This window comes from Sus scrofa, chromosome 12 (assembly GCF_054392235.1).
Source record: "Sus scrofa isolate SSC_HxYL_T2T_F1_AM1 chromosome 12, Sscrofa_HxYL_maternal_Yorkshire_Landrace_v2.0, whole genome shotgun sequence".
Lineage (NCBI taxonomy): Eukaryota > Metazoa > Chordata > Mammalia > Artiodactyla > Suidae > Sus > Sus scrofa.
The window spans coordinates 36,361,621-36,374,414 of record NC_139394.1 but is presented as its reverse complement, the minus strand read 5'-3'; the positions used below and the strand labels follow the sequence as shown (position 1 = coordinate 36,374,414).

Here is a 12,794-nt window from a genome sequence, read left to right as displayed (position 1 = left end):
GGGGAATTTTCTCCAGAACAGTGAGTGGTCCTAATTCTGCTCTTTATGATGCCTTTGGTAGAAGTTTGGCTTATTTGATCGTATATGTGATTTTCCAGAGTACCACTGTTTCCATGGTGCCTTGCTACCTTCTGGTAAACAGCACTGATAAAACCTCTCCTCTGGCTTTAGGGAGAGGGTCTACACAAGGTATCAAATACCATTTCACCATCGATCCTTCTCCATTACCCGCATGTTATTGTGAAAAAAAATTTTTTTACCTTTTCACTCCCCTGCCCACACATTCCTTCAACTCCACACCTTCCTAGAAGTGTAGAAAAAGGATTACAGATTCTTTTTTGCATGTTCACAGTATTACAGATGGATAATATCAGAATGGGGGCTTTGGATAGGGAAAACCTCAAAAATGAAAGCCTGAATGAGGATACAAAGAAAGAAAAACAAAGGAGGACACTCTTTCCAAACATGGTTTCCTTTTTAAAAAATATATGGATTCCAGTTTCACAGAAGGGAACACAGAAGAAAATACAGCAAAACAAGGATTTCCTCTTACCAGTTTTTCTCCGGTCCCTTAATTGTGTTTAAGCCTTGGTGAGTACTTTGTTTACGGTCCCTAGTGCAATGATTTGCATCCCCCTCTTTGGGTAGCTGTTCGCTGACGGAGCTGGCAGCTGTCTCAGTCCAATTCTGGCTGGGAAAGGTAAGGATATTTGCCTTGGTTTTTGAAAGATCTGGGAGAGAAGAAATGTGGAATGGCTATGGAGGAGTAGGGTAGGGTGGAGGGATATAGATTTAATTCATGTATTGGAAGCTTTCTGAAAAGCTCTCCAAACTAAAGAAGTCTCCAGGAGCCATGTGTTTAAAAAGAACCAGAAAGATTTCCTCTCTCTTCTGAAGGAAGGGTTGCAGAAAGAAGGCTGCTTGCATTGTGGATGAGATTTTGAATTGGGGCAGGTGTCTCTTAAGGCATTACCAGGATGTTTAATATCTTACAGAGAGGAGGGAGGAATAAAATTATTCAAAGATATCAGACATTGATCAAGAGGAATCCTCTTTAATTTTATTTTGGTTACTTATTTTTTAAATTAATTTTATTGGAGTATAGTTGATTTACAATTTGTGTTAGTTTCAGGTATGCAGCAAAAGGATTCATTTATACATATACATCTATCCATTCTGTTTCAGATTCTTTTGCCATACAGGTTATTACAGAATATCGAACATAGTTCCTTGAGCTATACAGTATATCCTTTTTTGGTTATCTATTTTATGTATATGATATCCTCATATATGAATTTTAATTTGAAGAGGTAAAAGTCATTTAAAACTGCAGGCATTCTTGGGTATAACAATAGGTATCTATTCCTTGGATACAATTTCTGCTTTCTTCCAAAGCTTTGTACTTCTCTTTATTTATCAATGCAAATCATCATTTTTCTACTTAGAACCTAAAGATGTGCATCTGTGTATCTGGGAAGATGCACACACTCTCAAGAAGAATTAAAGTGCATGTGACATCTGCAGACTGAAAAGGCTGAAGAAAGCTTTGGTATTAGGAGCAAAGATGACAGACCAACCCTGCTCCCAGCACAGAAACACTCTCTGTCTCTCATTATAAATTCAGCCAGGAGCTCACCAAGGGGAAAAAGTGCCTCTGGCTTTTCTCTGGGAGAAGTCTAAATTGTGTCAAATTATGATTTGGGCAATTGGGGAACATGATCTTCAACAGGATAGGGTGGTAATCAGAGCCTCAGTGGGGTTCTTGGATTATTTGATGGAGGAAAGTGGCCTTTGCTAGAAAGTAGAGAGGAATTGTCCCTGAAGACCAAAATCCACATGGGACAACTGCCGCTCTCCTAAGGAGCATCTCAAGAACCTCTAAACATGTGGCCCGTGGGCCCCCACATCCCCACCTTCCCAGGGCACTGCTGGCAAATACCAAGATGCCCTGGTTTTAGGTATCCCTTCTCTCCAATACCAAGTGACAGCACTCCTCCTGAATGATGGCTGTGTCCCTTTACACCCCACCTTTTTAAAGGCTGAGGATTGTAGTGGCTAAGGCCCTCCAGGTCTCACCCTCAGCAGCCGGGGCTGCCCAAATCACCAGGCCTCAAGAAGATTTCAACTTCATTTCTTTTTAATGAAAAAGCCCGTGCTCTGGTTTCCATTCCAGAAAAAAGAATTTCTGATTCTTTTCCCTTTATGACAAAATTTCCAGGTTGTCATTACAGGACAAGGTTGGAAAGAGCAGGCCATTGTAGAACGGAGGTGACATGCCTGAGAGCATGCACGCCTGCCAGGAGTGAGTGAAATCTAGCAACCCCAGAGAAAGAAGGAAAACAAATCCCTTTCAAGCTTTATTTTATATTTGTAGTATTAGTTGTACCAATTAAAAGCAGGCTTTTAAAACTTGTGCAGATTAATAAATTGATGATGGATAACTTTTAGCTACAAAAGTTTATGGATGAGGTTATAATAGTCACCAAATATTATTTCATTTTTCCCTCTACAAGACAATCTGAATTTTAAAAATTTAAAATAGATTACCTGTAAGAAGATAAAGCTATAAGTCCATTTGGAGAGAGGGTATGGGAAAGAGACTTTTAATTTTAGTTTGAAAGCGTGACATGCCCAGCCATTTATGTTTAAATATTTAGAATGCCTTGCTCCTTAAAGTGAGTCAAGGAGCAGCAGACTGACATCAGCCAGGAGCTTGTTAGAGACTTACTAAATCAGAATCTATATTTAACAAACTCCTTACATGGTTTCTGTGCCAATTAAAGACTAGATTCTTACCAAGTGTTTCTCTTCTTCTGTGTGACCTTTGTCAGATTACTAAACTTCTCTGAGCCTCATTTATAAAATTTAAACTCATTTGTAAACTAGTGAGAATTAATATTAATGGAGGCACCTGGCTTGTGCCGTGCCCATAGGAGGTGCTCTATAAATGACAGTGGCAGTGATGTTGATGATGATTTTAGCAGTGCCAAACGTACTTCCTAGCACAAGCAGTAATCACGTTTCAATCAAAGTGACTGGTTTTCCTCCTTAACCACAAGCATTTGTATCTCCCTCCCTCATTGCTAAATAAATTGACATCAAATAAGGAGAGGGGGGTTCAGCTTCAGATGGCCAGCACACATACATGAGGAAAGAATACTTAGGAGACCTAGGAACACGGATTTTTGCTGGCTTAGGGGCTGGATTCAGCTGCCCAATGACTTCACAGCTGTTCCTGCCGCCCTAAAAGTGTCTGTCCCTTCAGCTCTGTCCCCTCAGCTGGGTCTGCAACGCTGACTCGGGGATTTTCTTGTGAAAATGCATGCTGGGCGGGAGGAAGATCTGCGCTGGGGAAAAATTGAGTAATGCAAAGCAGTGCACACAGTCAAGGCTGCAAGAGAAATAAAAGTAAAAGCTGGCTCCTGTCTCTGGGGACTCTCGAATGATTCTGACTTATCATGTCACTGAGCAGAGCTGGGGGAAGCCAAAACTCGGAATCTGCTGGCAAGGAAAAGAACGAAGAAAAAAAAATGGCAGGGAGGGGCAATCCGGCAGGGGAGGAAATAAAAAGAAAGAGAGGGAAAGACAAGCGTCATTTAGGAAGAGGTAGAATAAAAGCAAGAGCTCCAGGATCTAAAACCCTCCGTTCAGTATCCTATTTTATATTTTTTCTTTTCCCCAGAGGGGATCCCTGCCTTGTCATTTTGGTGACAGACCTGCTATTACAGGCTCTCTTCCCAGAAGTTGCAGAAGAAGCGCTTCTCTTCAGTCCCTTCCAAGTTCACTGGTCTCCCTGGTAATGGATTACTTCTCTCTGAGGTACGTGTAAGTGGTTTGGGGACAGAGCTTCATTTTTAGATTAGCTGAAGTCTCAGCTTTGGGCTGAAGATTTTTTTTTTTTTCTTGCAGATAGAATCACAAATATCCTTTTACTGGCCTCACCAGTTTTTTTTAGGGTATCATTAAACAGCAGGGATTAATTTGGTGACTAAAAATTCCTTATAAAGAGTCAGCCCTAACTTTGAGTTCATTGCACAAGGGATGATATTTTTACCTCCCAGGGCAAGGAGGAAACTGAGGTTTGATGTGGGGTTGAATTAGTTTTCAGTGGATGCTTAATATGATCAAAATATTCATCTCACTGGAACCATCTGTCTCCAGTATCTTCCTTTAAATGCTTTCAGCAACTGCAACTGCTCAGCCCTTTAGCTGCTAGATCAATGCTCCAGGACAAAAGAGAATGACTTACCAGGTCTGAGGCAAGACAGGAGTGTTCACTGATTTCTCCTAGATGGCATCTCAACCAGATGCCTTTGATCAAGAGTCTTATATTTCATCCTGAAATGTTCAGGTTCAAAATATTTATATGGAAGATAGTATGAGAAAAAGAATGTATACATATGTATGACTGGGTCACTATGCTGTACAGCAGGAATTGACACAACTCTGTAAATCAACTGTACTTTAATAAAAATAAAATTTTAAAACGAAGAAAAATATTGAGAAAAGTGTATCACAGCAAGTCTTTGTACACAAGAGCATGGGGTGAAAATGAACTTGTAAATCTTTACTGAAACTCAGGTATGCTTATTGGAAACATATGGTACACATAATATCAAAATTCCTTGTTGAGTTGAATGGAAATTTTGTGAATTGACAGCTGATTACTCTAATAGTTGATCTTATATTTAATTTTAAAAAACACACAATTCTGACCAACAAAATCGTTGGATCTTTTTTCTTGTGTTAGCTTTTTCAAATGGATCAGAGGATATTGCCACCTTTTAGCTCACAAATCCTAGCCTTATTGTCATTGAATTTTTGCCAAACTATGGCCACACTGTCAATTCAGGGCCACCTGTGCTGTGTTGTGTTTGATGTTTACAGCAATAAAGACTTGTTGACTGTCAGTGGATGGAGAAGAACATCTTCTGTATGCTAGCTGCTGGTCTTGACATTGATTGGGTGTGCAGTGAATGGGCGATAGTTTGGAAAGAATGCATGTTATGCCCGGAAACATTGGCAGAGTCTAAGTTGCTGTGAGTGTGGAACAGTCTGGGCAAAGTGTTGTTTATACCATTTTCTCTTTTTGAATGAGGCTGTTTTGGGATTTGGATCAAGGCTTTTCTGTGTGTTTAGAGGAAAGAGAAGCAATAGACAAAGGAGAAAAGCTTGTAAAATATTTGTAGATCGCCAGATTATATTAAGCACCGTAAAGTGCTTCCTGCTTTTAATATCTTTCTTTTCTTTATAGTTCTCTACTTTATCTTTCTTTCTGCCCAATGCAAAGAGAATGCAAACAATTAGGAAAACAATCTTAAAGCTGATTCACAGGCACTGATGCCTCCTAGAAAAGAATACAGTGGTATTTCCCCAACTTTTTACTCCTACTTGCCTGGGCTCACTCTGATCCACTTAGCTCCCGTGTTCTGTCTTCTCCTCCACAGCTTCCACCCTGGTGAGACTGCCCAGGACTAGTCTGTGAACCCAGCTAGGAAACTCCATTGTAAAAATGGCGGACGAGCCCATAAAGGAAATCCTGGGAACCCCGAAGTCTCCCAAGCCAGCGACAATGGAAAAGAGCCCCAACAGTGAAGTCGTGGTCACTATGGTTCCCCTGGTCAGCGAGATTCAGCTGACGGCTGCCACGGGGGGTGCCGAGCTCTCCTGCTACCGCTGCATCATCCCCTTCGCCGTGGTGGTCCTCATCGCGGGTGTAGTGGTCACCGCCGTGGCTTACAGCTTCAATTCTCATGGCTCCATCATCTCCATCTTAGGCCTGGTCCTTCTCTCCTCGGGACTGTTTCTCTTAGCCTCCAGCGCCTTATGCTGGAAGGTGAGACAGAGGAGCAAGAAAGCCAAAAGGCGGGAGAGTCAAACGGTTCTCGTGGCAAATCAGAGAAGCCTGTTTGCTTAGGACTGAAGGAGACCAAATGCGATGCATGGCCTGAGGACCTGCTCTCACTTCATCAGCCCAGCCTAGTGCGGGAGAGGACTGACTTGGCATTGCTATAGACTGACCGTGGAGGGTGGACGGAACTCATCTGTGAGCAAAGACATGTGTCTTCTTTTATGACAAACTTAACTCTAAGGGCTATTTCTAAGACTGAATAATCAGCTTTTTCTCCATATTAAATATTTTAGGGGTCATGGGAGGTGGGGGGCATTCAAAAACATTTGCTTCACCTTCAAAAGGAGACAAGAGAAGATGAGTTTGGGGACACCAGCAACCTGGCTGCAAAAGAGATATCCCACGCTTTTAGGAAGTTGTATCATAAAAATGTTCTGCTGGGAGTCTAAACTGCCTTGAACTTTGCATACTCTTGTGAAATTCTGTGATAATTTTTTTTTTCTGAAAAGTTGATTCTCTGACGTCTGTTTATTTCCCACTTTCAGTAACTCATCACCGGTGGTACTTTTCTTGAAGAATAAACTAATATTTTGTATGTTTTAACATTGGATAGTTTTTAGATGATAGTAATTATATGTCAGAACTTTTTTAATAAAAGGTGAAAAGTGTGGCTACTAGATGACATGGGGGATAAATTAATATTAAAATAATCCAATATAGCACTTTTGATGATTTTTGTATTAAAGTTTAAATGTACAGTTCATTCAAAATAATAAATACTTATTGCTGCTGAAATGTCTTAAATATTTGTTTCTGTTGTAGTTATTGTTATTGCAATTTCACACTGCCAATCTTCCCTGGCTTCATCTGCAACATCGCAGTTGTATTTCTTTCAAATGGGTGTGTTGTGTCTTCCTAACTTAACTAAAAGATTTTTATTTTTATCCCATCATCATTTTCATGACTTCTGAAGAGTAATATTAATTATGTTTCCTATATTCTAAAAGATTTCTCAGCCATTACGACTAGGCAATCGATGCCTGGGGTCAGGAATTTTATAATGTGTTGTTAAATATGTATTATGTATTTATCAAATTACGTGTTAAATATGTGTTTAACATGTTTTAGAGCACCAACTATATGCCAGGCCCTGGATCCATTCTCAGGTGGCTGAAGTAAATTAGTTGTAATACAATGCAAACAAGGTCACCGCTTGGCTTCTGTGGATATTGAACAGCCAGAACTCTCCCATAACGCTAGCTGGAAATATTCCAGGGTCATGTCGTTTAAACCACATTAGACTAGGAGTGGGAAGATAGACATGAAGCCTTTCTCAAACGTTGGAAAAACAAAGCAAAAAAAAAAAAAAAAAAACAAGCCTAGCAAAGCACTTTCAATGAAGGTGTTCTAGCAAAGACTTTAATTAAATATGGCAGAAGCTTTCTGGTATGTGCTTCCTGGGGCTTGAGTAGTTTGGTAAAGGGAGATACCCTCATGGCCTAGTTTCTGCCGGCTTTAAAGGTCAGATGATGAAAGTCTAGAGCTGTTGAATACAGTAGAGAGCACCAGAGTTATCTTCACCTCACGTGAATCCACAGTCCTCTTGGCCATGAAAGGGTATGGCATGGTATTTATTACAGTGGGAGGGGGACTGTGCTTTTGCCTGCCTTTTTTCTGCTCAAAGCTTTCTAAAAGCTCCTTATTGATAATGAAGACATTTCTCAGGCAAGTGTTCAAGGTTCTCCACTGTCTGATCCAAACAGATGTATCCAGCTTTCACTCTCATTTCAACCCCAAAATGCTTAAGCTAGCCAGACAAGACAATTCACCATTCCTGGATCAGGCTTCAGTTTTCCTGCCTCCATGTATGTTCAAACTTCTGTTTTCTGCCCTGCATAATGCCATCATTTCCCTCTCCAACATATCCAAATCCTGCTTCTCATTAGAGCCCCAGCTTAAATGCACCCTCTTCCTAGAGGTTCCTATACATCTGAAAGTAATTGGTCCTTCGAGAGTCTCTACCTCTTTATTCTCTGATGGCAGCTTTCATTTTCTACCATGTTAGTGCCATAAATGTTTTCTCTTCTTCCAAATCTCCTTAAAAGGGCATCACATGCCTTTTATACTTTTAACCCCCCTTGCAATGCCTAATAAAATGTCCTTCACAGGTTAAGTACTCAATATACTTAGTGAGTTCACCTTAAATGAACTAAAGAATAAAAATTTTTAAAAATCAAAAAATGAGTGGTTGATCCAGAAATACAGTTCATTTGCTTAAATCTGTTAAAAGAAAATGCTTTCGTTCTCAAATCTCCCAAAATAGACCATCTTTCCCCACCCTGCCTCCACTGTAAGCACCAGGTCTAGGTAAACGTTTACCACCACCTTCTTTAGCCATGTTTGCCCTTCCAAATGTTTGGAGAGTAAATGCATGAATTATTTCAGGCCACCAGGGGGCCTCATGCTGCTTCCAGATAGTCCCTGAAGAAACCATACGGAAAGATTGTAATGACTGATATGGGATCATACTGGAAATAGCAATATCTCTCCTAAATATGAGGATTTGGAGAAGATTCTTCACTGAACCCACCCCTAGCCTCCTCCTTAAACCATTTCACAATGGGTATTTCTCGGTTCCCCTAGTAAGTACAGGAAGATCTTGCCCTGTTGAGGGATGCTCCAATCACATTGAAGGTGTACATGTCTGTAAAGCTGTAAGGCACAGAGATAGTTCTATGTACTGTGACCCCCAACTCCCACAAGGAGAGTAAATCCAGAATGGAATTGTGATATGACAATTGTCTCATAACCTTTGTCTTAATCAGCCAATGTTTGTCTTTACAAATGGTTTGATTATTTAATGAGAAGCAGGTGTTAAATGCATCATGCAGGCATGCAGGTATTTAAAAGAAAACTCGGCTCTATCTTGGAGCATCAGAAACTAACTGTATCCACTGGCAGGTTTTTCCCTAAATCTTGCACATCCCAGATGCACAAGAGCTACTTTTAACCTCATCCTGTGCAGCAAGTCTCTGCCCAGGTGAGAACCACAGCTGCTGGGGGAGCTCTTCTCTCCCCACCTCACTGTCTTGGTTAATCTAGGGAATCTTGCCTAGAGAAGGTGACAAGGTTAACTGGATTATAAAGGTGGCTGAGGTCAGATAAGCCCAGGAGAACCAGATCTCAAATCCTCAAAACTACCTCTCTCTTCACCACCATCTCTTCGAGAGAGAAAGACAGAGACAGAGACAGAGACAGGGATCCTGGTCTCCTGAGAAGTACCATGTTGTGGTTTTGAACTTGGAAGATCAGGTTATGCCTCCCTGCTCTCCTGTTAAACTAGACAGGTGATCTTGAGAAGTGCAGTGTCATCTTTAAAATAAGGTGAATTTTAAAGACATTATTTAAATTTTGTCAACAATAAGTTGACAAAATTTGCAAAATTTGCAAGTTTGCTATTTTATCTATCTAATGTTGACCTCAGCGTCCTTCTCTGCTTATTGTCCCAACATGCCATGAATCATAAAGCAGCCCCCTGTTTTGGTTAACTGGCATTAACTAGTCATTTTGTTTAATCTTGACATTATACACAAAGTCTTTCTAGACCAAGATAACGTAGAGAAAACACCGGTTCTAAAGATGAGCAATAACTTACATTTCCTTAATATTATTATAATTTTGACTGCTTCCACATACATCAGGGTCATTGTAAAGGCATATTTGATGTGGGAATTCAATTATGTGCCTTTAATAAAAAAGAGATCAAGAAAGTGAGAAACTCGCTCCCCCCTCCCCACCTCCTCAACCACTGCCATTCAAGCTTATCTCCTCCTAGGCTGCCCCCACAGAGAGGAAGACCAGAGCAGAAGCTAAAAAACTAAATTCCTGGTTTCTGAATTTTGAGCCTCAAGGGCATCCCAGTGACTTAAAGTTCATTTAAGGAATTTTCAAGGATAATTTTTTACGCTTGATTTTCACATTATTCTCTGACTCTGCATATGATGGAACTTGACTCTTGGGAGATATTACTCAATATTCTCTTATACAATTCGAGGCTAGAAGTGCTTGTCCACCCTGTTCTGCAGATGACCAAACTACCAGGTCAAAATGGGTGACTTATGCAATCAAGTTTTCACGACTGGTGAGGCCTTGAATCAGACCAATAGGCTGTCCAGGGATTATCATTATTCCAGGTTTATGCTTAGCTGCGACTGATGTCATTTGCAGAGTGATAGGAAAGCAAGACCCAAAAAAGCTGTTCTAACGCCTGTTTTCAGAAAACTCTTTTAAAAGTATAATATACATAGAGAAAATTGTACAGGTGAATGAATTTCACAAACAAACCTGTGGAGCCAGATGAAGAAACTGAATATGTCCAGCCCCCACAAAACTCCTCTTGAATCCATTTCCAGCTATTAACTCTCCAGCAGGAAACACTATCCTCACTTTTAGCACATGAAGTAGGTTTGCCTGATTTTTACCTTATATAAATGGAATCATAGGTTGTATACTCTTCATGCCTGGCTGCTTCTGTGCAATTTTTTTTTTTTTTTTTTTTTTTTTTTTGCTTTTTAGGGCCTCACTCAAGGCATATGGAAGTTCCCAAGCTAGGGGTCTAATCAGAGCTACAGCTGCTGGCCTACACCACAGTCATAGCAACGCCAGATCTGAGCTGAGTCTGCGACGGACACCAGAGCTCACAGCAATGCTGGATCCTTAACCCACTGAGCAAGGCCAGGGATCAAACCTGCATCCTCATGGTTGGATTCGTTTCTACTGAATCACAACAGGAACTCCAGCTTCTGTCCAATATTATGTTTGTATTATTATGTACTATTATTTTTATTCTGTGTTATTATGTACTATTATTTTTAACATTATGAATTATTATTGTACTGTATAATACTATGCATATTATTATATTAATAATATAATATACAAATATATATATAATATACATATTAGACTTATGTATGTATAAATATATATTTATGATGTATTATAAATATGTATATAAATTTTAAATATATAGTAATATTATTATTGTATTATATTATGTGTTGATGTTATGTATTATTATATTTCTACGTATTATTATGTACATCCATATCATTGCATGTCATTCTAAAGTGTTTGTCCTTACTGCTGTGTAGAATTTCCTTGTATGAGTACACCATCATTTATTTATCCTTTCTACTGTTGATAGGCATATGGATAGGTTCTATCTATTGAAAAGAGTATTTGCGGTAGCCAGCTCTCAGATGGCCCCAATGGTCTCTGTCTCCTGACATTCACATGTCAACTACATCTTGGTTTGTGTTACAAACAGAAAATGGAAGAAATGTTGGTACGTCATTTCCAAGACTGAATTATAAAGACTCTGAGGCTTTCTCCTTGGGCACTCTCTCGCTCTCGCTCTCTCCCCACTTTTCTCAGGGGGAAGTGATCTGCTATGTTGTGAGGACACTCAGATAGCCATGGATACGTCCATTAGTGAGGCACTGGAGCCTCCAACAACAGCTAGGGAAGACCTGCCAGCAATTACCTGAGTCAACCTGGCAGTGGATCTGTGTCCTCAGCTGAGAGCTTGACCAAAACCTCATGAGAAACCCTCAGCTGGAATGGCCCAGCCAGGGCTGCATTATGTGATTTTATGACTTCTGTGGGCCCTTGACAATTTGTCTCATGAGCCCTTTCCTCCAATAAAAAAATAATAGATGAATTTCACTTATTGCAAGAACGGAAATTGTATTGATAAGCACTGTGGGTTCTAGGCACTGCTCACACTACATCTAATGGGTAAATTGGCCCTTCATCCAGCTAAGTCACTCACAGATTCCCAACCCACAGGAACCATGAGATAATAAATGTTTGTTGTTGAAAATTGCTAAGTTTTGGAGTAATTTCTTATTCAGCAAGAGACGACTAACACTGCGCTATTGTGACATTTCTTCTATGTGATTTTTAGTGTGCGTTGTACATACACAACTCCTTGGTTGAGAAAGACCCAGGAGTGGAATTCCTGAATTGAAGGTAATGTGTTCAGCTTTACTGCCAGCTTTCAAAAATGTCTGAGTCCATTTATTCTTCTGCCACCACAATAAGGGAGTGCTGGATGCATCACATCTCCTTCAATGTTTTATATTTTCCATCTTTTTCATTTCAGTCATCCTTTTATATGTAACATTTGCTTTTAAGTACACATTTAAGAAAGGGGATGCAACACCAGAACTCGGGCTGTGATAAGGTAGAACAGACTAGACATGAGAGAAAAGATTAAAGTGGAAATATAAGATTTATACTGGTACTTTGAAAAAGCAAAACAGCATGAGACAGATTTTCAGGAAAGTGCTCTGCAACCAGGAAACCAGATTAGGGACTGGGAGTTTAACTCACAGTGTGAACAACAGCATTAACGGAGCACTTGCTATTCTCTGAAGATTATGTTCTGAGCTTTGTCTGCATGGGAACTCACACTGGATCCTCACAACAATCTAATGAAGTAGGTACTATTGTTGCCTGTATTTGACAGACAAGAAACTGAAGTACAGATTAAGCCAACTAATTGAGGTCACACAACTCGTAGAGCAGGGTCTGATTTCAAACTCTAGAACCCACTGACTAAACCACAATGCCTGTACTCCAGGTAACCTTTCAATACCTGACTTTTTTCTTGGTTTTTTGTTTTTGTTTGTTTGTTTGTTTGCTTGCTTGCTTTTCAGGGCTGTACCCACAGCATATGGAGGTTCCTAGGCTAGGGGCTGAACAGGAACTACAGCTACCAGCCTACACCACAGCCACAGACACAGCCACATCAGATCCAAGCCACATCTGTGAACTACACCATATCTGACAGCAACATCAGATCCTTAACCCACTGATCAGTCCAGGGACTGAACACCCAACTTCATGGTTCCTAGTCAGATTCGTTTTTGCTGCACCA

General features: G+C 40.2%; 1 protein-coding gene across 7 annotated transcripts; it reads left to right on the top strand.

Annotated features, from left to right (window-relative positions):
- Nucleotides 1–654: 654 nt before the first annotated feature.
- TMEM100 (transmembrane protein 100) lies at nucleotides 655–6,655 on the top strand. 7 transcript variants are annotated; one of them, XM_005668950.4, is made up of 4 exons: nucleotides 655–700; nucleotides 1,186–1,202; nucleotides 3,683–3,819; nucleotides 5,448–6,655. In XM_005668950.4, exon 4 carries the CDS (start codon nucleotides 5,513–5,515, stop codon nucleotides 5,915–5,917), a length of 405 nt encoding a protein of 134 aa, XP_005669007.1. In that variant the 5' UTR covers nucleotides 655–700; nucleotides 1,186–1,202; nucleotides 3,683–3,819; nucleotides 5,448–5,512; the 3' UTR covers nucleotides 5,918–6,655. The 7 variants fall into 7 exon arrangements, with proteins under 7 accessions (XP_005669007.1, XP_084839244.1, XP_084839246.1 ...); XM_084983118.1 differs by having other exon boundaries at nucleotides 1,186–1,310; XM_084983120.1 differs by having other exon boundaries at nucleotides 1,186–1,355.
- The last annotated feature ends 6,139 nt before the right edge of the window (nucleotides 6,656–12,794 follow it).

What these genes read in the sequence shown, in the direction of transcription:
- TMEM100 (XM_003131617.7), top strand. Translation starts at nt 5,513, where the DNA reads ATGGCGGACGAGCCCATAAAGGAAATCCTGGGAACCCCGAAGTCTCCC.